Source organism: Anser cygnoides, chromosome 2 (assembly GCF_040182565.1).
Source record: "Anser cygnoides isolate HZ-2024a breed goose chromosome 2, Taihu_goose_T2T_genome, whole genome shotgun sequence".
In the NCBI taxonomy this organism is placed as follows: domain Eukaryota; kingdom Metazoa; phylum Chordata; class Aves; order Anseriformes; family Anatidae; genus Anser; species Anser cygnoides.
Genome location: NC_089874.1, coordinates 120428542 through 120454918, shown reverse-complemented (window position 1 = coordinate 120454918; position 26377 = coordinate 120428542). Strand labels below are relative to the sequence as shown.

Genomic DNA, 26377 nt, shown 5'->3' with positions numbered 1-26377 from the left:
GCACCAAGACAGGAGAAAAACCTTGTTGGCCAAACAAAAGTAAGCTGCTTTGGCGTTTCAGATGTATGTAGAAATTTAGCTCCTGGTAAATACCTCTTGCAGTACTACTCCATCTCTGGAAGGTGTAGGAACTTTCCAGAGTTGAAATACAGCATCTCAGCATACACACTGCTCTACATTAGCCATGTGTTTTGTGTGAGTGTGTACACACACGTGCCAAAAATCAGAACAAACACAAGACGCAGGAAATAGATCGGTCAGGATCAGGTACAGAATCTCCCTTGTTTTTCTCCACCGCTAGCATTTTGCCTAGGTCCAAAATATGAGTTATGGGTTTTATTTTGGGAAGTCGGTATTATGTCTCCTAGATCCCAAAGAGACAAAACTACTGTACATTAAGACTCCCTGAATATACTGTGAGGTAAACTTCATAATGTGTTTGCAGTAGGTTTGGTTCTTGTACTGGCCATTTCCCACAGGCTGATTTGTAGAACTCTACTTTAAGGCATTAATTAAAAAGATATATATTTTTTTCTATTATTAAAATAAATATTTTTTAATTAAAGTTCAGGAATCTTCCAGAACAAAGCAAAACAAAGTAACCAACTATTACTCATCTGCAAAAGGGAACATTGATTGGTACCTTTTAAAACAGAAAACTGTCACTTTTCAGAATATGACACTGACACTGCACAGCATACCTAAAAATTGCAAAAAGTATTACGTTAAGTTCCAGTTCTGTCTCTTACTGGTAGCTAAATGCCATAATAGAAGCGTATAACAAGTACTTATTTTAGATTGTGTTGGCTATCCAAATTGGTCATCTCTTTTTTTTTTTTAAACGCGGGATTACAAAAAAGGAAAAATTAAAAAAAAAAAAAGGGGGGGGGAATCTAGCTAAATAGGTTCATTGGTTTTTAGAGCAGGAAGAAACATATTGCTTGATACACATCTACAGAATATGCCAGACCATGGAATTCTTGTCATTTTCAGTACCTAATGTATAACATCCAAGGGACTTTGAGTTTCTTTTGTTGAAAGAGATCTGTCCACTTAGTGACATCTGTTGAAGGGATATCTGTTAGAATAACTAACAATCATCATCTGGTCATTAGTCATTCCAAAAACTGAAAAGAAAATATCTATTCAAACCTGAATTTATGTAGCTCTACTACCTAGATAAATTTTGATTAAAACATTTATGCAATAAAACAAGAAAATACATTTAAGTAAAATAATATAATGCCATGGTTTGTAAATTCTCTTGCATTTTTTTCTAATACACTCAATATAGTTTTTAATATAGATTTTTTAAATTGAAACATGACTTTATTCAATTTATGTGGAATGTTAGGTCTTTCATAAATGCATAAAAAGAGAACTACCCTCCTAGTCTGAATTCACAGTCTGAAAAATCCATAGTTTGTTTTGGCACTTTCAAGTACTGTTGCAACTTCCAAGAAGTTTATTCAGAACTGTCTGAATCTAATAATCTTGCTTTAAAAATGCCACTAATATAAGAAAGACCATCTGCTCATTCACTTTTTAATTTATATTTCTCAGTGATATTTTACTTTCTTTAATTTACCTGATACTTAAATGCAAGGTGATTTTGACTTTTTTTTCCCCACAATTTTAATTCTAGAATATAACCTCTTGTATTATATAACTAAACAAATCAGTTTTAGTCAATTTTAATAAACCTCATGAGATTTGCTTCCCAAACCTCAAAAATCCTTACTGTAAGCAGCTATTTCTTACTACCAACTAAAAACAACCTCAATCACCCATATACTTTATGTTACACTGACACGCATTACTGTATCGTTATTCAGAGAACAGTAACCTATAATGACACTGCAAGAAAATAACTTGTGTACCGTTGACTAAACACGTGGAAAGTTTTGGCCACAAAATAGCAATATGTTTTCCTTGCACAGAGGTCTTTAGTGGGTCAACGAGATAACAGCAAGTGCACCAAGATATATTTTAAGAACTAATATTTCTATTCAGCAATATTCTTATCAATGACAACACAAAAGCAAATTAATCCCTCTTCTGAGTCATTTCTTATAAGGTCAGTACTAGCAGATGTTCACAGGAAAGTCTATACTTCCACATAATATGCATAATTTAAGGCTCTTTGCATTCATGTGAAGTACACTTGATTTTCTCCATTGCCATTTTGAGGCTGAGGACTGCTGTTTAGAAGATAAAATTAACATTGTATCTCTGAGATTCAGAGCTAAGGTAAGGTTTTCAATATTGCAGCAATATAGATTTACAGAAAAATTATGACAAAAATGATTAACCCTCTGTCCCTCGAAAAGAATCACTTACACTTCCATGTTCTTAATTCTTACTGAGGATAGGCAAAATATGGTAACGTGATAAATCACTACAGTTGCTTGATGTGTAAGCAAAATAAGCGATATGAGTAAGCAATAATGCTTTCTGTCGAGCTAATGAATTGCACTGAAGTAACATGAAATTCTTTGTAGGAGAACCTATTAAGAACTTATTGGCTCTTCCCTATACCTGCCACTGTAATTTAACATTCATTAACAACCACCTAAATTAGAGTGCTATTGAACAAAAGTACAGTCTGTGCAGTTGCAAACACTTTTCAACTCTCCTATCAAATCTTATTAAAGAGCTACTCGGCTTGAATCTTAATGGGATGATCTTTCCATTGCCTTCTGTTCCACAAGGCAATGTAGCTACTGGTTGCCATATTGTGACAGAAGCTAACTTTCTAGAACATATTTGCTGTATTGTTTCTAGTCCTCTGAAATATAATTTGTCCCCACTAAAATTCACTATATACAAAGACACTTTTTGTGTAATTTGGAATAAAAGACCAAAAAAATATCCTACCTTTATACTTAATCCAAATCCTCCTACAGTCTGTCTTCTAATTGTTACTGTTCTTTCCTGGAGAAAAAAAAAAAAAAAAAAAAAAAAGTTAAATCAAGTTTGGTTAGAATTAGAGTGGTTTTTTTGTTTGTCTTTTTTTTTTCTTTTTTCCATAACATCCACATTCACACTTTAATAAGCCATTCTGTGCTACCCTCCTACATTGATTTTTCTTGTTATAATAAACTTGTGATTTCCTGAATGCAAAAATCCCATGAAACCTATGGTGCAGGGGGTAAGTGACAAAGTCCAGAAGAACAGCAGATGTTATCTCAGACAAAAATGAATTTGTCCAGTTCATACGATACTGTCTATGTGTGCACTACTGTACTGCAGCCAGTACAGCAATAAGAACAGATCTGTAGAGTTAAACTGTTAATTCAGGATACATCATCCAAAACAGATGCATTTCAGAGATCTTACTTAACTGGCATTAAATTGGCCCCATAGGCAGACTGAACACTAAATGCTGAAGTATGTAAACTGCATTTCTGGAATGCAGTTTCCGATTTCCAATTTTCCAATTTAGCTTCATCCAAAAGGAATACAGTTTGCATACTCCAAAACCAGTCAGTGACATGAGAAAAGCATGATTAGTGCAGATGATCCAGAAACTCATTTCAAGGCACATTCCTGATCCAAATTAAGAGACTAATGTAAACGCAGTCACTGCTGACCTCACAGCTATGGTTTAAAAATCATAACCAAGTCATAATGGCTATTGTTATGGGCAGATTTATTTAAACCGGCTCATTTTTTTCTTTTATTGCCTATTCTTAAAATTTGTTGTGTAAAATCCATAGGCTAGTGTCTGTCTTAAATATGAACATTTAAAAAAACAAAGACCTTTTTTTTCCTAGTCTGTCTTGTTGACTTTATTCCCAAGGATCATTTAGAATTAGTGAGCTTGGATAGCAGTAAAAAAAATAATAATAGTAGGTATGCACGTATGTCCAGGCACAAATATGTGGAATAGCTAGATTTTTTTATTTTTTTTTTTAATGTTCTGTATTTGTGGCCTGGATTTTATATCCTTTTCAATATGTAGAGTTGCAGAAGTCTAAATACGTATTTTATACAATATATGTTCATACATTTCAGACCAATCAGCATAGATTGCCAGTGCCCTTCAGATCTGCATAAACAACACAAAAATATACTGTCAGTGTTATTTACTACATTAAGGGCTGGATCATAGTTCATTCCATATGGCTATTGAGGAATGTAAGAAGCATAAGGATGCATAAGGTATTCTGCTGGCTCATACGAGAAACATGTCAGCAAGAAGAAGCCTGAAAGCTTTACAGACCTATTTTTCCTTCATATGCAAAAAGGAAAAGAAAAGGGGTAGGGACACTACCTAAGAGTTTTGGAAAATGGAGTTGCTACATTTGAGGGAAAATGCAGTTTCTTCCTTCTTTTTCACATTTGTTACAAATACGAATTGAGTAACTGCAGAAAGAGCAAATATAAACCTGTGCAGTGTTTTGGGTTGCAACACAAAACCAGCTGCCTAAAATGAGACTTTACGTTTAATTATTTATGCTAATATTTGTAAATGTTTATTTTTTTCTAAGAAGCAGCTATACCATTTTGCTGCTAATGGCCAAACCTTTCAAATTTTTAATGTATTGAAATACATGAACAAATTATACTCTTGCATTTGTAACCCACAACTGAATGTACAGCATGGCAATAGAGGAATATACGGCTAACTTGTTCCATCAGTGTGCCTCTACACTGTGCAGAGGGTCCAGAAGAGCCTTCCCAGCTCTCCACTCACACCATCCAGGAACTTTTATGATGGCATTCCCAGAAACTGAGTTCAGTCCACAAAGCTACTTGAGTTCAGGGCATGAACTGCACTCAAAAAAACTTTTGTCTGCCAGGAGGTTTCAGCAACAGCTAATAGTGCAGACAATAAATTAAGGATAAACTAATATAGGCCACAGCTTGATGTTTGGTCTAAACTGAGCTTACACATAAGAACGTGAAACATTCAGCTGTGGCTCTGCTGATGGCAGTATTTTTATTTTATTTTTTTTTGTTAGCTTCCCCTCATTTCCACTTCTATCTTCTGTTGGATATGTAGTTAAGAACAAAAACTTGCGTAGTATATTCTAGTCAATGCACGCTAACATTTTTGTTATACATGTTCAAATCAAACAGAAAATACTCGTGTTACTTAAGAAGATGCTGAAAAATAACAACCTGTTCAGGTTAAACTGGCATAATAGTTGGCATTAAGGTAAACTGACATAATACTATTACATTACCTATGCATGGAACAAAGCATATCACACTCTACAAAATACAAATTAAGCACTATGCTCACTGAAGAACATAAATCTTCATAAAAATTTGTAGCTCATTATCTCTGTTAAGTGTAAATAGTGGCACCTGAATATATTCTAAGCTATGGCTATGCTTTCTAAAAAGCCTAAGAGAAAGCCGCCTGCAAAATATTATATATATATATATATTTGTTCTCTTGCTTAGCACAACACACACAAAGGTACCCATATAAAAGAGTCAATAAAATATTCTTTCTGGTTTTCACTCAAGCTAAGACAGATCAAAGAAAGCCATGAAAACACTTGATTTTTTTTTTTATTGATTGAGAGAGAGAAAGAGTTTGCCAGACCATCTGACAGAAAACTAGAAATATTTTACACTGGAGCCTGGCATTACTTTTTAAGAGGAAGAAATGCATATTTCAAAAATGCTTTGCCAATATAGCAGATTACTAACCAGACAAAATTGTGTAACAGTAAGCAAATGGAAGACTGAAAAAAAAATCATGCAACTGTAACTTTCCAGCACAACGCAGTTTTTCAGTGGATTTCACATGCTATTTTTTCTAGGTTCTTTTCTAGCTCCACTGAGAGTGGATATTAAATATTTCAGGTTTGGACTGTTACTGAACTGAACTGAACACCAAGAACATACTGCAAATTAAATCCACTCTGTGTTACATGTAAGGCATTGCACTGTATTTAACCTAGGTTAATTCAACACTCTTCCCAGACCTACAACAAAGAAATTTATTACTTTGGTGTATTTTATATGTAAGGACTTCCATACTCTACATAACACAATAGCTAACAAATACAAACAATTAACAACCTTCAAAATCAGAATTACGTATGAATGACGTATTTCATTACTAAACCATCGGTAATCCACTAATCCGCATCTACAAACCTCACATAAATAATATAGTGAAACAGCTTTTCCAGAACTGTCAGAAGTATCAACACATTTCATACACCCAGAATCTTGGTGTTGGATCAGACCCTGGCTCTGATCAGCCTCTCTTCTTCTTTTAACCAAAACATTGTAAGAAAAATAATAGGACTCATCTAATAGAAGTTAAGTCATATAAAACTTAGGCAGTGGTCAAAGCTAGTTTTCTCCTGTAACCAATAGAGGAAAATAGACATATTCAACCTAGATGAGTCTAAGCAGGTGTCCAAGTTAGGCAGTAATCATCTTCATCATCTACATCCTCCACTGAGTATAGGGCCAGGATGTCAATTTTGACTTTGGAAAGATCATCCTCCCATTTACAGTTGACAAAGTAACTTGAGTAAGTATTTTGATAGCAGATAACAATTTTGAAATGTTTTGCCAGAAAACTCTTTTATCTGAATAAGGTTTTCTTCTGCAGTATGTTACTTGTGATAAATCTAAACTAAGCTTCATTTTCAGTGCCATCTTTAGCCAAGGTAAACTGAAAAAAATCTCATCTACAATGCACCGTGTTTTTATGTGAAATATGATGATTAATATAATAAAGAATTCTGACCAGTAAACTGAAGAAAAAAAAAATGTTCTGATGCCTTTAATTAGCATTTCAAATGAACAATAAGAATAATAAATTGCTTTTCACTAGTCTAACAGCCTTCTAAGTTCTTACATGCCTTAAAATTATTAATTAATAAAATATGATGACAACTCTAGAAGGCAACACATTTTTTTTAATAATAAAGAAACACTCTACATATCTCAATACACCACTTACGTTGTTCTAGCTTAAAGACGGTCCTGCTCCATTGATTCTAATTATGTGCTTAAAACAAAACCTAACTGAAAATCTATGTCAGACGTAGACTTGTCTATTAATATTTTACTTAATTTAGAATTCCCTTCTTTATTTACAGGGGTAGCATTGTACAATTGAGTTTGCATTGGTTTTGCAGTTTCACAAAACAACGCCATCTCCATGTTTTCACAAACAAAACTCGATTCTGATGAAAATCTACCTAGTTTGATATCAAGATTAAATAACATCCTGTTAGCTTGTAATTTTATTATCACATTTGTTAGCTACATTATACTAAATAGAGTTAGAGCTCCTAGGATCTTTAAACACAGGATTCGGAGGAGTATTTCAGAAGCTACTTCCTGGAACAGAACAAAAGTAGTTATCATTTTATAGAAAAACTCAAAACTGCTGCTAAGCTGTCAGCATTTTCCATGCCTGTAACTCAGAAAATTCCTCATCCACATGTGTGTTCACTGACTGGAAAAGAGAGCTACGAGTTCTGGCAAAAATCTTTTTTCCTATGAGATCTATGCAGTGGAACAGAAAAGCAGTATTTTTTAGGCTTTCATTAAAGATATATAAATATTTCTCATTAAACAGCAGTATGATCTTCTTGAGATCACCAACATCATCTTAAATGAGATTAGAAGTGAAGAATGACCTTGTAAGCACATACCAACAGTAAATAAACAGGAAAAGAAGGTACAGAATCCTATGTAATCATTAATTGTACACAGGCAGCAAACAAGAACTCTGCTTTTACAGTGGATGGAACAGACACCAAGGTACTATATATATACATGGAACAACATAGAAAAAAGCTGACCCAAGGCAGGGGAGAAAGCAGTAGTTGGAAAAGCAGGTATAGACCTGAAGAGAAATCTACAACAGCACAGTGACATGCAAAACTGTGGAGGGAAAAAAAAAAGGGGGGGGGAGAAAAACGTTAAGATATAATTCTAAAAATGAAACAATGAAATATAAAAATATGAACAATACATTGGTAACAACTTTATAGATCAAAAACATTTAAAGCCATAATATCCTCAAGGCTATACTCTTACTTTAGCGGTCATTAGTAATAACATCCCACATTGACATAAGAGTCATAAGAAATTTTTTTATGCATTGAATATTTGCTTACATTTTCAAGCACAGAGATTTCACATCCTCTTTTTGTTAATGCTTTACTTTTTTGTTATTGGTATTTCTTTGGATTAATTGACATGAGCAGTCAAACTTTACACTCATTCTAAAAACATACAGGCCACTTACATCTCCAGTCTGAACTAGCAGCGTTAACCAGCAGCCTTGCTCAGTTGCTAGTAACTCCTGTCACATGACATTCAAAACTTGTCACCTTATCCCAGTTCCTCATGCAACTGGAGAGGGGTGGCAGTATGGGAGAGCAGCAGAATGCCTGGTTAGTCAGAAATCCTGGTTCCTCTGCAGCTGTGCTAGAGATTGAGTGTGGTAAATGCAGCTGTATTGTGTAGACTGCTAACACTGACTCTAATGAGCAAGAGCACCTGTCACTTTGCTTGTTCTCACTCCAAAATGTTACTATTCCTATACCATATGCCTAAAAGCAGAAACACCTAAATTTCTACTTGTAAAAATTATATTCCTAGGATTGGTTTATTTCAAAGTACTGCATTTCTCAATATATCAATAAATGAATAAACATAATAATAAAGAAATAAATTCAAAACCCACAAACCCAAGGTCAGTACAGATTTTAATTCCCACAAGTCTTGGCAAAGAACACATTCTGTGGTTTCACAATAGCTGCAGATTCCAGCTGCAAGCTTCAGTCAAACACTGATCAATGCTTTGGGTTTTCCAAGTCTTTTCTGGTTTTCAATATTTGTCTTTGTGGGGAAAAAAATAAAACCAGAGAGAAGACTTTATTCTGGTCTTTCAAATTTGGCCATACAACTGGCAGTCCTCAATAGATTTTATTTTTAACCCCAATAGATTACTATGTTTTTTATTTTTAAGATGCAGAAAAATAAACTGGCTTGCATTGTCCCTAAATAATCGTGTTTACATTTGTCAGGTCTAGGTTATCACTTACAAACTGTCCAGATTTGCAAGAAAATAAAAGTTATTATCATCTGATAGATATTTGAGGACTTCTGTGAAAAAAATGGATTCACTCCACTGAATAGCTGACAAATACCAACATGATAAAAAAGTAAAATAAAAAATCACATTATAACTGGTAGCCTTGTAAAGGTAACACATGAGAAGTGTTTGAAAGGTTTCCATTCACATATTTGCAGTTCTCTCCTGGACAGGGAGTTTCACTTTGGCACTGTTCATACTGCTCAGTCTCACATCAGAATCAAAACAGTAAATAAATACAGAAATAAATAGAAAGCAGAAAAAAAAATCAAATGTTTACTATGTTTTATGTTTACTATTTTAAGCTTTTCACTTTTTTTCACAAATTTTTATAATCCTTAGTATTCCTAATATTAATTGAACTTATTTTACCTACACCAAAATATATGAAAAGAAAAAATTCAAACTCTCAAAAAAGAATGATTCAAGGTAACAGATTTAAAATACACTTTCAGTAAGTCTCCAAAATTCTAAAATGTGCAGCAAGCAAGGGAAATAAGATAAATTCATCTGACTGCTCATGCAAGTCGGGTTTAAGTGACATGTTCTGAATTTACGCTTATACTTAAAAATGAATAATAGTTTTATAATTTAAGAAAAAAAATCAAGAAAAACATTTTATTGTGCTAATCTTGTAAGCTGAAAAATACTTAATGCAACTAGTTTTTAGTAAATATGGGCACTGTATAGAGTTGTAAACCTTTCAATGTAGTTGATTTCACAGTAGCAAAAGGACAAGGTTAAAGGTAATAGGTTCTTATCTTTACAAGAAAAAGAAGAATGGCTGTGTGATTAGTAATGTCAGAAATCAGATCTGGCTTCAGTTCAATAGTTTAACTCAGTCTTACTTTCTGACCTTGGAAAAGGTGTTTATAGATGAAAGCCTCTTACCTATCCAAAAAGCAATTACAGTCCATAGTTTAACTTCAAATCCATTTGTATCAAACTCTGATAAATCCTTAGAGAAATGCTATACTACTTGGAGAGCTCTACAAATTCACAAAAACATGCATTCATTTTTTTATTAGTATAGAAAGTACAAATGATCTTCACATAAATCTCCTGAAAACATCCTTAATATAAAAATGCTAGAAGAAATTATGAGACATTTAATTAAATAATGCATGACTACATAGCAGCATAAAATTAGATTACTCAAAATGAATGAGAATCGTTTCTATCTTTTCATCAGTGAGTTAAATGTAGTTCAGAAAATCTATGACTCTTCAACAGAACCTGTAAGAAAATTATTTTAAAACAAATTGTCCTGGTAACAAAAGTTAGCATTTTGCCAGCTGCTCACAGTTTATTTTCAGTCTTTTAGAAAAACAGCAGGTGATTCAAACCATTCATCTTGTCAGATGGTACATTGTCATCATTGGTTTATGGATCTTACATGTAGATACACTATAGTGAAAAAAAAAAAACTCTTGCCTGAGTGCAATTACCAAACGAATAGGATCTGTTAAAAAAAAAAAAAAAAAGGTTCCTTCAAAAGGTAAACTACTTTTCTGGATGAAAACATAAAAACACAGTAACCCTTTTACTTGAGTTTCAAATATTCACAAAAGGTGATAGAAACTGTAAGGATTAACTGCAAAACAAACAAACAAAAATGATTCTGGAACAGTAAAGATTAAAACTTTTCCTAGGAATTAGCCTACTGAAGATTTGTGTTTCAAACCAGACAACCTGTATCTTAGGGGATCCCCCCTCCTGTCCTAATTTTCAGCAAGGACAATATCAGGCAATCCTTGTTAGTCTGGTCTATTTACATATACATCTAAAAAGACTGGGTTTCACCTTATCACACATTGTCATCTTGAACATCATATAGTAAAATTTTGTAAGTAAAATTTCCTGCAATTCAAGGAATACATTTAAAAGGAAATAAAAAATAAAATTATTCTGCTATCAATACCAATGAAGTTCAAATGTGGTATATAGTTTAGCTGTTTTCAGGGGATTTCTTTTTCAAATGAAACGAGTAAAAATCCTGACTGTACTGTACCACAAGTGATATCTATAGAAATTTGTTATGATTATAAGAAGGCTATGTGTTGGCAGCACCACAATTATGAGCAGATGTTGTGTGAGAGTCTGCTACTTTAGGGGAAAGAAAAATGTACCTGACCTAGCAGTCACTGGTCTCATCTTCCAATTTTCTCACACAGAGTATCAGGGTATCTTCAGCACACACTAGTCAAAAGCCAGATATACACTTCCCCATAATATCAAAACTTTCCACAGGCAAGGATTTCTTTTGCATTTGTAAAGTAACTGTCTTCTAGACTTTTGAGTTTCACAAAATATTCTCATCTCACTTGTTCATTTGCACTGGAGTTCATATCTATACCAGATACCCACTAGTAGCATAATAGTGAACCCACACTGTTTCTATTTCCTGGAAAGCAAGTCTTTCATGTTGTATACATAAAGAAATGTCTGTAATACTTGGTGCAACTGATACTGAAATTTAAATCCAATCTGTGGTTGTTTGAACTATCTTTCTTTGATGTTTTATGGAGTTGCTTCAGGCATGACTGATGTAGGATCCTCATGAACACCATTATTCTGTTCAGCCTACTAAAGAAACAGATGCTTTCTTTTTTAGTTTAACACTGTTTTAATGCTATGCTGCTTATAATCTTTTACATATTTTATTTTCTTACTCCAAACTGCATGCAGTGATAGGAGAGACAAGGTTGCTTTGCCCCTATTCAGTTTGGGGAAATTACAATTGTTTTCCACTAAAAAGGAAGTGTTCTATATTAAGAACTAGCTCCTTATTCCATGTACTCACATTAAGCAGCACCTCACTCCTAAGGGCTCATTGCTTCACTTAAATTATTCTGCAGGATGCAGATCAGGATACCCCGGGAAAGTTAAGTGGCTGTTTAAAGTCTTTCCTACACAGAGGAGCATGCAAATTGATTCAGGCTCAACACACAGAAGAGGCACTGTTCTAAACTAGAAATAAAGTAACTCTCTTTCGTTCCTAAACAGTGAAGTAAAACCCTGTAATCAAATTATTTGAAGATTATTTTTAAAAGATTAAAAAGGTGTTTTACTGTAGCTACTTGTCTGTAAAATTTATCACTATTGTTCCTCAGTTGCAAATTTTATTTTTATTCTTTAGAGTTTATTCAATGAGACATTCAATATTATTTTCTAATGAAACCACTCGGTCTGTCAAAAGTATGTTAAAGTAAAATAGATGTGGTCCATCATCTAGAATGACATCAAGAACAAAGAAAAATCAACGAAGCAAAGTAAAAGATAAGAAAAATAAGCAAGCAAACAAACAAACAGAAAGAAGCCTAATAATAGCAAGAAAAAAAATGAAGAAAAACAATGCAAAAAAGTAAGGCTGTGGGACTTGTCTGATCATGCTATACAATCACAACAAATAGTTCCAGATGATTTAAATGGTTTGTGACAAAAGGACAGTTAACTATCTATGAAATGCCAATCATCCTTAGCTAGAATGAACTTACTGATTCAAGACCTAGTCTGAATCCCAGAGGAAATCGGGGTAAAGGGCTCCAGAGTTACTGGCCTAACAATGAATACTGCCAGTAGAAAAGAAACTCCTCATCACCATATTAATATCAAGCAGTTAATGAGTTATGCATCCAATATGCAAATACAGTAGGGGGTGTGTAATCAGTGAAGCAAATTCACCATTTTCAACAGTTCTGTTGCAAAACTAAAGAGGAAAAAACTGTAAGAGAAAGCTTTGCTGTGAAATGGGAAAAAATTAAATATGCATGTCATGAAGACATTTAAATACAATGTTCAGCAGAAGTAATAGATATTACAGCACAATAATGAAAGTCATATTTGTGAGTGATAAAATCTTTTAATAAATAAAGTCAGAATGGTGTTGGTGGAGTAAAAGTGCTGCAGCGTGTGATGCTAATTGAGCAGCTATAGCTATAGCCAGTGCTTGAACTCATAATTTCTTTCTGCCTGGGTTGCTAGACATCCTGTATGTCAAGGAACAGCACAGTCTGATTAGTAAAAGGACCATCTTTATTCCATATACAACTCACAGAATTGTATTAAGAAGTTGTACAGCATGAAATGGTCAAAAGACAGATTTGTCATGCAAATAAACCCAATGTATATGGAGGCACCATAGACAATATGTCGCTCTTGTTTCAGAGAAATGATCAGAAACATTCACTTTGCGATGGATTCCTCTACAAATTTTCCATTAATTTTCCATACTGTCAGCACCACTAACATTCTACCAATTTATTTCTATATTTTGCTTTTTATCTTTTTATTATACTTGTATTTAGAGACACAGGGATGTGGCAACAGCTGTAATTAAATAATAATATAGACAGACATAATATTAGAATATGTTTGCATTAACAGGTATTATAGCACTATGTCTCAGAGGATTTAACGTGAAATCCTACAATCATTTTATTTAGCTGAAAGGGAGAACAAAATGTTCATAAAAGTTTCAAAAGAAAATTAAAAATCACTCTACAAAATATAATTACAGCATGTCTTTATAAATGAATAGAAAATGTTTTTATTTTATTTATTTTGCTATCTTCTAAATAAAAACTTATCATTACAATAATTCAAAAAAACCTACAATATTATTCTACATTACGTTTCACAGATCTTCCAAATAATTGTCTACAGACCGAGTTTCTTATCCAAAAAATTCTATACAATGCAAAATAAGAGATCTGACACATCATGTAATATGTAAATCACACTACTGCACTGTTCCGGCTGAAGTCCATCCATATTAAAGTAACTTGCCAGTTCAACTGGTGACCCTCACTTCATCGACTGACAATATCTGTGAAGTGTTGTAATACAACATGAAGCAAACAAAGATACGAAGGGTAACATAACATTGCTGTACCTTGATCCAGTAAAGCCCTGCCATAACAGTTAACCATCAGCTGTCTTATCAACTCCACAGACAATGGTCAGAAATCTAAGTACATCTGGTTGTTGTTTTGTTTTGTTTTTGTAAAAGTCACTGTCTTACTGTATTCAGTGGCACCGGGATTCAAGGGTCAGTGCACAGAAACAATAGTGTAGTTGTGTATATAGCTTATTTGTTGTTATTGCTGCTTCCTAGATGGGTATTGCTAGGATTTACTCTCAGTAGACGTTATACTAAAATATACTTGGTGTTAAAAATGTAAAATTAAATATTAACCTGACATTAAATGCATGCATATGTACACACACACGCCCATGTACACACACACAGTATTTTTACTTTTCATAAAGTACATCTTAAAAGAATAAATAAAAACTACTTACACCAGAATAGAAAGGCTCACCAGACACACAGATCACATCCTGCTCCTGGATCATCAGAATATCTTTGGCTAAGTGCAGTCGCACTTTGAAAGGCTCCTGGTTACCATCCTGCAGCAAACAAATCCCTGTCTTTGTCTTCAAAGGAAGGAATAAAAAAAAAGTTTTCTCAGTTAGCATGCTGTATTGCCAGAATCCATCCACAAGTACATCAACAGATATCCTAAACTATTACCAGGTAATACTATTTATTTACTCTGCTCAGATTACAAGAGAACAATCAGCTGTGGTAAGCATTGAGTGAAGCCAAATTTTTCAACTATATAAAATATAAAATCAAAATCTTTTCTATTCTGCCCATAATGAATTTATGACACTCCTTTTGTTACCTTCAAGGCAGTGTACTGGGTTTACATGGCAAGGTTTTGGTAGCATGGGACTGCAGGGGTGGCCTCTGTGAGAAGAGTCCAGAAGCTGCCCCATGTCAGATAAGGGCCAGTTTCAGCTGGCTCCAAAGGGACCTGCTGCTGGCCAGAGCCAAACACAGGCAGGTATCTGCCCTACCCCAGGGCAGTGCAGAAGGAGGGCAGGAGGAGCTCCAGGCAGGCAGCAGCAGTTCCCCTGCAGCCCGTGGTGGTGCCCCCAGTGGAGCAGGCTGTCCCCCTGCAGCCCATGGGTCCCACACGGAGCAGATCTCCACGCTGCAGCCCGTGGAGGAGCCCCCGGTGGAGCAGGTGGATGTGGCCTGGAGGAGGCTGCGGCCCATGGAGAGCCCCCGCAGGAGCAGGCCCCGGGCCGGAGCTGCAGCCCGTGGAGAGGAGCCCACGCAGGAGCAGGGGGTCTGGGGGGAGCTGCCGCCCGTGGGGGACCCGTGCTGGAGCAGTTTGCTCCTGGGGGATGGATGGACCCCGTGGCACGGAGCCGTGTGGGAGCAGTGCTTGAAGAGCTGCTGCCTGTGGGCAGCCCCCGCAGGCTCAGTTCGGGAAGGACGGCATCCCGTGGGAGGGACCCCGCGTGGAGCAGGGGCAGAGTGACCGTGAAGGAGCAGTGGAGACGAAGCATCAGGGATTGACCGCAGCCCCCATTCTCCCGTTCCCCTGTGCCACTTGGGGGAAGAGGTAAAAGAGAGTGGATAGGGGGAATGGTGATTTTAGTTTGCCTGTGTTTTCTGACTGTTCTAGTCTGGTAGTGATGGGCAATAAATGTTATTAATCTCCCTAAGCTGAGGTTTTTTTTTTTTTTTTTTTTTTTTTTTTTTGCCCATGATGTGGTGGGTGATCTCCTTGGCCTTATCTCATCCCTTGAGCCCTTTTCATCACATTTTCTCCCCCTTTCCTTTTGAGGGGAGGGAGTGAGAGAGTGGCTGTGGTGGAGCTCAGCTGCCCAGCTGAGTAAAACCATGACAGGCAGCTACGCTCAGTCTCCATTTTAGGATTAAATGATGACACCTCACTTATAAAAGCTGATATTCCTGCATACTGCACCAATTTTGACACAGAAGGACATATAATTGCTTAATACCGCCAAACTAATCATTTCCAAGCAGTAACAGCCTACATGAACCTGTTGTGAGCTTTTCGTGAACTGTGAGCACAACACTGACTTATGCTTTTATAGTACTTGTCAAATGAGAATGCTGAAGTTAAGAATGAGAGAAAAGAGATCATAGAATGCAACTCCTTCCGGTAAATTAATTCATGCTTCACTTTTGTATGTTACATTTATGGCTAGAGGTCAGGAATTTTGTAGGATTCTTCAGTATACAGTATGTGGTTTTCAAACAATTTAACAGAATCTTTGTCTGCAGTACCTATTTGTGCTACTTTTGGGGCACCATCTATAAGAGGTTTGAGCAGTGAAAAAATCTGAATGTGTAAGCACCCACAGTATTTAACCTTTCCCTGAAGGCTCTGTTGAAGATAGCACTCTGTATAATGATTCATAAGTGGAAAAGTTATGTTGGTAAGGCATTTGGGATATTAGAAATTTGTTTACAAATAATGTAAGAATTCAGTGTTATAACATGGAATTTACTAGTATTGGATAACTATACCTATATGCATAGATACAAATATATAAGTAATCGTGTAAGTATCTCAGAAAATCATTCTTCATTAAAAATGATTTAAAATTTTGGACTCATCAAGGTCAATAATAGAACTTTCATTGTCTTAATTCAGGACAGATTTCAATCCACTATAAAAAAATAAAAATAAATAAATAATAAAAATGTTGATTTGAGAGGAGATCAAGGAAACAAAAGTCTTGCTGTGAACTTTCTCTGCCATGGCTGACCTGGCTGAATCTAAGGGCTCTTTCTCAGACAAGAGGTTAAAAGAGCATTTGGAAGATCTCCCCATAATACACTCTGATACCTTACATGCCTAGCATGAAGAGAACAAACACAAATATGGAACTGACAGTACGCAACTGGAAGAAGAAAAGTTTAAATTGCTCTCAAGAGGCATTAAAAGAGGATGAGGACAATCTTAAAATAGCTTTATGTAATATTCTTTACTGATGAACTTTCCTTTTACTTCTGCTCTATGTTCCACACTCAAACTTATGAAATTGTTTTCCCTTGATCAGCAGTAGGAAATATGTATAATTTAGCCATATATTTGAGAGACTTTATTCTAATTTTCAAGAAAAAAAATGAAGAGTTCCTCATGCTGAACTCATACAGATGTCAGTGGGTGCTCTGGTCCGAAGAAAGCATACAGCCTTGTTTAGTATTTATGTGTATTTTTTGCAACAGGATGGGATAGAAACTGATTGACATATGCAAACAAATTAAATAAATGGATCAGCAGAAGGAGTTAGGAGTTTTCAGTACCACCAAAAAATTCCCTCTCATAGCATACGTAAAATCTTACAAAATTAAAATAAAGAGAATGTAATATAGTTAAGTTGCCCTGCTCCTCCTCCTTATAAATTCTGCTTTACAGACTAAGAAGACTCTTCTTCCCATGGAGCTGTGAAGTAAGCGATAAGTGAGAGTGGAAGTTGAACAGAGCAGGCTGTAAATAACTACAGTCAAACAAAAGAGGCTGGGCCACAAACATATACTGCTTATAATTTACCTTTCTCCTGCAGTAAATATTTGCAGACATGTCTTTTGTCCTCCCCTGGATAACTGGCAATGGGGTAAATTCTGCCTCTGATACTATGATTTTAGTATCTCTGCCTTACTTGACTGCACATTTCTGATTTGGTCAATTACCCTACAAAGTCTCCAACGAATCTTTGCACAAAGCTGAGGGGCTTCTTTGGGGGAATTAAGAGGCACATAACCATAGCAGACACAATTAGGCATTAAGAAAAAATAAATTAAAATTCAAGTCAGTTTCCAAATGCATGTGGGCTGAGTCTATTCAGTCTTAACAAGAAAACCAAGCTTGGGAACAGCAAAATATTTTGGCCCTTGGGAAGATTGATCACACACATTCAGGGATCTTATTTACATCAGACACTCTAAAATGTAATGAACCACTTTACTGTTGTTGGGCTTTATGAAAGCTGGTTTATGACACAGTTCAAAATTAAAGCTTCAGTTATGCTACCTCCTTCCCTTTGCTACCTGAGAGCAGTATTAACAACCATGTAAAAGTGAAGATCCTAAAAGACAATGCTAAAAATGTAGTTCAGTTTCATTAGATAAGCTCAAGACAAGTCCTTGAGAACAAAGACTGTCTCTTTTTTCCATTATGTGTTTTTTTTTTTTTTTAAATCTCCCGACATTTCTTTTTTCTTCTTTTTTCCCATCCTCAAAGCATTCAGTAAACTGTATCAAATAAGGACATAAATTCCTGTATCCTGACCTGGAACTTAGGGAAGATATCCTGCATATATGCTTTCATGTAAAATCACAGTGCACATAAACATTTGGCATCCATGTGACCCCAGTAAAATTATCCTGGCTGAAGGGAGATCAGGCAGGCTGCCTAGTCTATACCTACCCCCATCTCTTACATGTGAAGAGCTTAGATGGCATGCCTGTGGGTCAGGTGCAGGGGTGCAAGGTTGTGCCTGATATTAGCTTTTGTTCCTGTTACTAATTTTTATGAGACTCCACAAGAGGGTGTGCTAAAATTTTCCCTTCAAGCTGTCTACGCTTCACTGGCAGAGGGCCCTGCCCTGCCCCTGGCCTACAGCAATAAAATAGCATATGTCACGTCAGCTGAGCTACTGTAACTGTCAGTGTGAGGTCAGGCAAGGCATCCTCTGGTGCTCAAATGTATGATAAACTGCATCGCCTTGCAACAGACATGGGCATACAAGCGTAGTTCAGCTGCTAACATTTTGTAAAGCCAACACACCTTGACTGCCTGTTCCAGTGAGCCCATACTGCCCTGCTTAACATTTCTACCTTCCTACTTTCTTCACCCTATTTACAGAGTTAGGCACCTGTTGTAAAGAGGGCAAGAAAACTGAATGCTAAAAGTTGCATGTGTTAATGAAGTGGTTGAGGTAGGCTAAGGAATGGATAAGGAAGTAAGATACAGTGGTGAAAGAATAGGTTTTTGTATGGAGAGCAGCAAGTGACGTCAAACCAAAGCAGTGATGAAGGAAGGTAGCCGTACCTAAGTGACAGATGCAGCGAATTTTTTACCTGTGCAGTACTGCCTCTGCCATCTGATTCTACACCCTTGTAGCCCAAGTACAAAGGAACACTAATTTGGCAAGAGCTGGTGTCCTTGGTAGGAGTTTAGAAATTGCTTACTGTTCCTGATCTAACGTAAATATAAGAGGGATTGAAAACTGATCTCTCTTTGCTCTGCCACACCAACGTCTGTTGAACTTTCTGCTTCAGATCCTTATCATAGAAAGGTAGGAGAGCCCTCAAGGCAGGCTGCTTCTGCAAAGAATATGGTCACATTCAGATCATTATTGGCAACAAAGCAATGAAAAAAGGTGTTTTAAAAACCTTTTTCCATTATACTCTGGTTCATACCACATAGCCATTTTGGCTGTGTATAAGATCTGTCCCTGATAACTTTCCTTAAAGGAATTTATAAATGCTCACATACTATTAACAGCTTGGTGCAGTATATATGGCCTTCACAAATATTTAGGAATTAATTTCAGAGGAAATATATAAAAAAGAGAGCTGGGACTGTACAGCCTGGAGAAGAAAAGGCTCAGAGGGATCTCATCAAAGTCCCTGAATACCTGAAGGGAGAGAGCAAAGGGGATGGAGCCAGACTCTTTTCAGTGGTGCCCAGAGCCAGGCCATGGGCACAAACTGGCGCACAGGAGGCTCCCTCTGAACACCAGACAACACTTCTTTATGTGCAGGTGATGGAGCACTGGCACAGGTTGCCCAGGGAGGCTGTGGATCTCCCTGCTTGGAGATCTTCAAAAGCTGCATGGACGTGGGCCTGGGCAGCCTGCATTGGGTGGCCCTGCCTGAGCAAGGAGTTCAACCAGATGGCCTCCAGAGGTCCCTTCCAGCCTCCAACTCTCAGTGACTTTGTGATTCTGCTAAAGCTATACTTTGTACATTTAGGCTAGCAGCATAGTTCTCTACTAAACGTATACCCAAATAAATACTATATGAGACATGTCTTTAATGTTACCTATTGTTTTCAGAGTCAGTTTTGTGCAGGACATCAAACATCAATATTTTAAAATTTATCTGGCCTAAATAAGGTTAGTAGCAGGTTTTCTGCTAAAGATTTTTTTTTTATGTTGACTTTTTTCCAAATTTTTTGTTTTCTTTGTCATTTACATTCAAAAAAATAATAATCTAACACTTTTCCAGTGCTTTGCTCTGGAGGAGACCTAATCAGTATCCCAGGCCATTTTAGTTAATCTCCATTAGTTTTCAAGAAATTAATATATCTTTTGGTTAAACTATTTTATGTATTACTTTTGCCCTTTGGTAATAAAACAATTTAGTTAGTTTTACTTCTTCCAGTTTCAGATCTGTAAAAGGACCTTGTCACTTCAGTAGACACCCAATAATAGTTCAGTTCATGAACCAGTAGAAGAAAGAAAGAGAAAAAAAAAATCTGTCAACATATTTTCTATGCAAAATGACCCAGACTTTTAGTTTTGGCTTTGGTTGGTGTCTTCAAAAACATATCAAACCTCTGCAGTTTAGTTTAGAGCCCTGAAATTTAGTTTTACCATCAAGAATCTGATACCAATAAGGAGAATGGTTGCAGAGACTGCTTTAAATATGTAGGTAATTCACTTCAGATGCACTTTAGGATGCGTATTTGAGCTGAAGCTGACCTCTGGGCATACAGAGATATGCCTGTCACTGCTTTATAATGGCAGGTATAATAATAAAAAAGGAAATTGAATCAGAAAGTATAAGGAGGTAATGGAAATGAATACAGGAGGTAGAAATATGTGTCAGAACCACAGAAAGGATGTTTTTAAACGGTCCAGCTACTCATTCTGTGGGAGTGTTGCTAGTGCAGGTGAAAAGCACTTATACTGTCAAAAATATAGCCCAGATACACGGGGATGTGTTCAGCTTGTCATTCAGAGCCTGTTCTATCAGGTACTAACATTTTCCAACCCAAAGGACAAGAAGTCCTTTCCTGCACAAGAATTCTACACTCCAACCTGAGAGAACTAAAGAAAATATCAAATATGGGCTTAATCTTTCTTTTCTTTTCTTTTCTTTTCTTTTCTTTTCTTTTCTTTTCTTTTCTTTTCTTTTCTTTTCTTTTCTTTTCTTTTCTTTTCTTTTCTTTTCTTTTCTTTTCTTTTCTTTTCTTTTCTTTTCTTTTCTTTTCTTTTCTTTTCTTTTCTTTTCTTTTCTTTTCTTTTCTTTTCTTTTCTTTTCTTTTCTTTTCTTTTCTTTTCTTTTCTTTTCTTTTCTTCTTTTTCTATGATTTCCCAGGTATGAATATTTGGCTATGGCATTCTTGCTAAGTTGTTTTCTCAAAAGAATAAAGTCCTACAGAGAATTTTCTATGTTTCATACAGTCTGATTAATTCAATATGTAAATTGGACATTTGGAAAATGAACATTTATCTGCATTTCCATAAATATACCTATAGGTATGTGAGCTTCTTTTTGAACTAAGGTACCTTTTTGGAGCAAAAACTTTAATTTTTTGACACTATAAATAAGCAAGTTTTAATTCCTGAATTGCCAATGAGTTTACTGGGAATAGATTATATCATTACAATTGAGGCCAAGACATAGGACAATATAAAACTGAAGGCTATTGTGAGCATGTATGTGTTTCTTCACATAGGTATTCACATATATTCTTCAAATTTAATTAGTCTGTTAATAAGACATTCTCACAGGCATCATAAATTGTCAGTCATTTTCCGTCTTGTGGTTTTGGGATTAAATTATGAGTTGAAGCTGGATTTAGAAAAACACAAAAACAAAACCTAAAGTATTAGAAATCCCAGCATTGCAAATTGAAAGCATTTATAAACAAAGGAAATCACTAGCTAAGGCTGAAATATGTGGATCATAAACTGGCACAATGGGGATTAGACAGTCCAAAATAGTGTATAACAAGATTTATTAAAGAAAGTAATGAGAAAGCCAAAATATTGCTTAAAAATTAAAATAAATTCTGTGACTGGGAAAAAGAAAAAAAAAAAAAGGATGTTGATTTAAAGCTAGAGCTGTGAACATATTATAAAGTTTGTGAAGTCTAGAAATATTCATGGGATTCATAATGCAGAGGACAACAACTTAGAAAATCAAAGTAAATCTTCAGAGAAGCAATGGACAGTATTGTAAAAAACAGATAAATACATAACAAATGTAAAAACAAATATATTTACTAATTTAAATGATTTTATAATAATCTTAGGAAAAAAAAGGAAAAAAAAAGCCATGGTATTAGAAGTAGAAAACAAGATTTCAAAAGCAAGGAAGTTAGAAAGTTAGAAAAGTTAGAAAGCAGCCAATGCTGCTTGTTCATAAAATACAAAGAAAATACCATTAAAAACAAACAAACAAACAAACAAAAAACAGCATTCCAAAAAACAGCATTCCCTAGGGAAAAGATCCTACTGCAGCATAATCATCCCAAGTCTTTGATTTTATCAGAAGGGTATTTTCAATGGAGAGGACAGAATCATGTCAGAGTCTGAAGTTACCTTCCAAGCAACAGTTTTCAGAATATAGAATAAGGTCAAGTGAATACAGGCAAGAGTTTAAAGAACCTAGTGACATCATGATTTATGCTCTCATGAAGTTCAGAAAGCTCTGGGTAAAGGATAAAAGAGGAGTTGGATAGCCTTTTGGCTTGAAAATTGTTGAATAAGACAATTTAACAGTTGTTGCACAAGAACCGGTACAATGCATACATTTACTCATCACTGAAGGAAGGAAAAGAGTAGGGAATCCATAATAATTCCTTAGAAAGTGTTTGTACATTTGTAGAACCTTCTTCCCCCCCCCCCCCTTTTTTTTTGAATTGTTTAACATAGAAGGTATTTTATTGAAGAATAAAACCACTTCAAAATGCCTTGAAAAGCAGCATAGTCTACAGATAAAATTCTTAGGAAGAAAATAATCATCAGAATCATGTTGAGATTGACACCAAACTGTATCTGTCTTCTAAGCTCTCAGTATAATCAATGAAGAACTGCTCATTAAAGTCAATAAAGCACAAAGAGCAATTGAGCTGATAATCAAGTTTTGGGGAAACCATTCACTAGGCTTCACTGCCTGCACTATTCAGATTTGCTGTGAGAACTTAAGCACAAACTGCATGTGCAGATATCTACATGTAGGCAAGACCATCATTGTCCAAATCTCAAACCAAATACCACTAGACACCAAAGGTGACATTATAGTGTGTTTCTGCTACGAGTCACCTAAGTAGAACAAGCAGATGAGAACACCAGGCAGCGCTTCTTTATGCGGTGATGGAGCACTGGCACAGGTTGTCCAGACAGGTTGGAGTCTCACTCCTTGGAGATCTTCAAAAGCCACCTGAACAAGGGCCTGGACAACCTGCTGTGGGTGGCCCTGCTTGAGCAGGGGGTCGGACAAGGTGACCTCTGGAAGTCCCTTCCAACATTAATCATTCTGTGATTCTGTGATAGTTGCCACTAGAAAAACGTAAGGGATGCATGAAAGTATTGGTACTAGGAAAGGACTACAGTTCCTATAACGATACCCAATGCACCAGAGTAGCAGTTATTTAGAATGAACAGATGTACTTGTTTGAGCCGGGAGATAGTTAATTTTCTTCACAGTGACTTGTATGGTGCAATTTCTTTGATTTGAGACCAAAACACTGTTGACAACACTCCAATGTTTTAGCTATTACTGAACAGTGCTTGCACAGCGCCAAAGGACTTTTCTGTTTCTCACACTGCCCTGTCTGCAAGTACACAGGAAGCTGGGAGTGGAGAGAATAGAGCCAGGACATCTGACCCAAATGGACCAAGGGGTTATTATGCACCATATGATGCCGTGCTCACCAATACAAGCTGGGCGAAGAAGGAGGAAGGGGGGACATTAGGAGTTATAGCATTTGTCTTCCCAAGTAACCATTGCATGTGATGAGCTCCGCATTCCTGGAAAAAGCTGAACACCTGCCTGCCAGTGGGAAGCCGTGAGTGAATTCCTTATTTTGCTTTGCCTGTGTATGCAGCTTTGGTTTACCTATGAAACTGTCTTATCTCAACCATGAGTCCTCACACTTTTACTTTTCTGATTTTCTTCCCCATCCCACTGTGGGATAAGTGAGTGAACAGCTGTGTGGGGCTTAGCTGCTTACTGAGATTAACTCACAACAAGAGAGTTGTTTTAGGAAAGAAACGAGTATGCCGTAGACATCATGAGTAATGTGCTTTGTCCTTTGTGCACCTATGTGGAATATTTTGTTTTTATACTATTTGAAACTCAATTACTGCCATTACTGAAACTCCACTTACTGCCATTAGCAAAGATGGGGATGGAAGTACCAGTGAAGAGAGTCTGAGCCCCACTCATCATTTTGGGAGAACGATCTCAGTTCTTCTATTGGTGGTGGTTACAGGTCTCTGGAGGATGGTGAAAGAAGGGCAATAAGATACTCAGAAGAAAGGAAACAAAGAAGGGAAGAAGACGAAGGCCTCATGGCACTCTTTATTGCCATTATCAAAAACTGCCTAGTAATTATAATTCTATAGTATATAGAATTATCAAGGATTTGATGTAATTGGTAATAGAGGGCAAAGAAGGCTTAAACTTGTAAATGTATTGACTAGATAACCTATTAAATAAAAATACTGTGGAGTAAAATCTAGAATCATTTTAAGTTTCCTGTCAGTAAATAAATATGAAATAAACTGATAACAAAGCTATTGTGGTTGCACACAAAATACAGCTTGAAGTGACTAAACCATTGCTGAAGATGTGCCAGTGGAATGACACTGTGGGTGAACTAAGAAGGCAGTGCCACAGCGGTACTTCTTTTGTCTCTATCATCACTTTTACAAGAAGCTCAAAGATAATGTCTTGACGTAAAGACATTTTGGAATTGAAATATACCTGACAGAATGGATGATTACTTCTTATACTAAACTCAAATGAACAACCATATTAAGTAATTCCATAAGACTTGGATAGTGCAATTCAAAGGAAGCTTTCCACATTAGTGGAGAAAAAGAAAAAAAAAAAAAACACCTGGTAACCAATTAGATGAAAATCATAACTGTTAGGTTACGTGATAAAATCTTGCCTGCGCACACAAAGGATTACAGACAAATGCAGACGGTGGCAGCCCAAGTAACACCTTGCCAGGGCCATCGCAGAAGCCATCAGCCTATCAAAGGCCCATCTCCCCAGGCCCAGAGGGGCACACAGACATAATGTGGGACAGGTGGAAAGCTAAAACAAGGACTGAGAGGGAGGGACACCCTGTCTGATCCCCTCCTAAGGTTGTCCTGGGACAGGCTCAGCCCCAGTTTCCAGGTGTAATGAATGTGTTGAACCCATTTTGCTGGGTTCACCACGATGAGACAATGACAGACCACTTTTGGGACTAAGGAACGTCTCTGCCTAGGGCTGTGGGACATATTATGGGATTCAGTTCTGGATTGCACAGGAGTTGCGATTGAGATGTTTAGGGGAGGAACCAAAGGCAGGGCAAAGGAGGTATTTAAGTCCTTTGGGGAGGAACAAACATGGGAAAAACGAAGGGCAAGGAGATAAAAAGGGATTGGCTACGTGTAAATAGGTTGCTCATCAGCACACTTGTCTGGCCATGCTCTGTCTTACTGAATTCTGTAATTCATTTCTAACTCTTTTCCTGGGAGAAGGACTCTGTATACATGCATCCTGCTCAGCCAGAGAGGGGAGCAGGATGAGGCTCTTGGGCGTGTCTGTGTTTGCGCAAGTGCTCTGTGTGTCTGTCTATATGTAATTAGTGTGGCTGGCCATGTATATGCATATACACATATACACGGATACGTGCATATATGCAATGTATATGTATGCTCTGTGTGCATACACCTACTGGGTACACCACTTCAGCCTCACTACTGGTTGAACCAGGGGGCGCAGAGCTGCAGCAACCTCACTGCTCATGGGCTGTCAGATACAGCTTGATGTATTTCCCTCTAACAACCAAAGCAGAGGTATCGATACATTAGAATGACAATGCTGAGGATTTAGTTAAAAAATACACCTGTAAGCATAAGGCTATTGACACTTTACTTAGACACAGGTATTTGATGAAAGTAGGCTGAAAGTCTGTATTTTATTGACTTTGATTGGCTTAGGAGGAAAGATGTAGATCACAATAGTTTTAAGAATTTCTCAGAAGTAGCACTACTAGTTTTGTGGCACAGGGCTCATTTTACACAAACCACATAAACTGGTTTTGAATCTATTTCATTTTATTTTATTGATCTAAAAGTTAAAGGTACTTGCTTAGGTTCTTCAGATTATGAATGTTTTAGGGTGGGAAGAGGCACTCTGTCCTTCCATTGTCTATCATGGAAACTCAGACGAAGTTGTTGATTTTTAAAGACCTATACTTGAAACAAACGCTCTGA

General features: G+C 36.4%; 1 protein-coding gene across 2 annotated transcripts in view; it reads right to left on the bottom strand.

Annotated features, from left to right (window-relative positions):
- SNTG1 (syntrophin gamma 1) overlaps positions 1 to 26377 on the bottom strand; it is a 371706-nt gene that overhangs the window by 156817 nt on the left and 188512 nt on the right. Inside the window, exons 1-3 of one of the 2 annotated variants that reach the window (XM_066992987.1) lie at positions 14782 to 15280; positions 14396 to 14530; positions 2878 to 2934 (exon numbers count right to left, since the gene is read on the bottom strand). In XM_066992987.1, coding sequence (XP_066849088.1) covers positions 2878 to 2934; positions 14396 to 14449 — 111 coding nt within the window. In that variant the 5' untranslated portion in view covers positions 14450 to 14530; positions 14782 to 15280. Of the gene's footprint in view, positions 1 to 2877; positions 2935 to 14395; positions 14531 to 14781; positions 15281 to 26377 lie in introns of those variants that run through there. The other variant, XM_048072405.2, reaches the window with a different exon arrangement.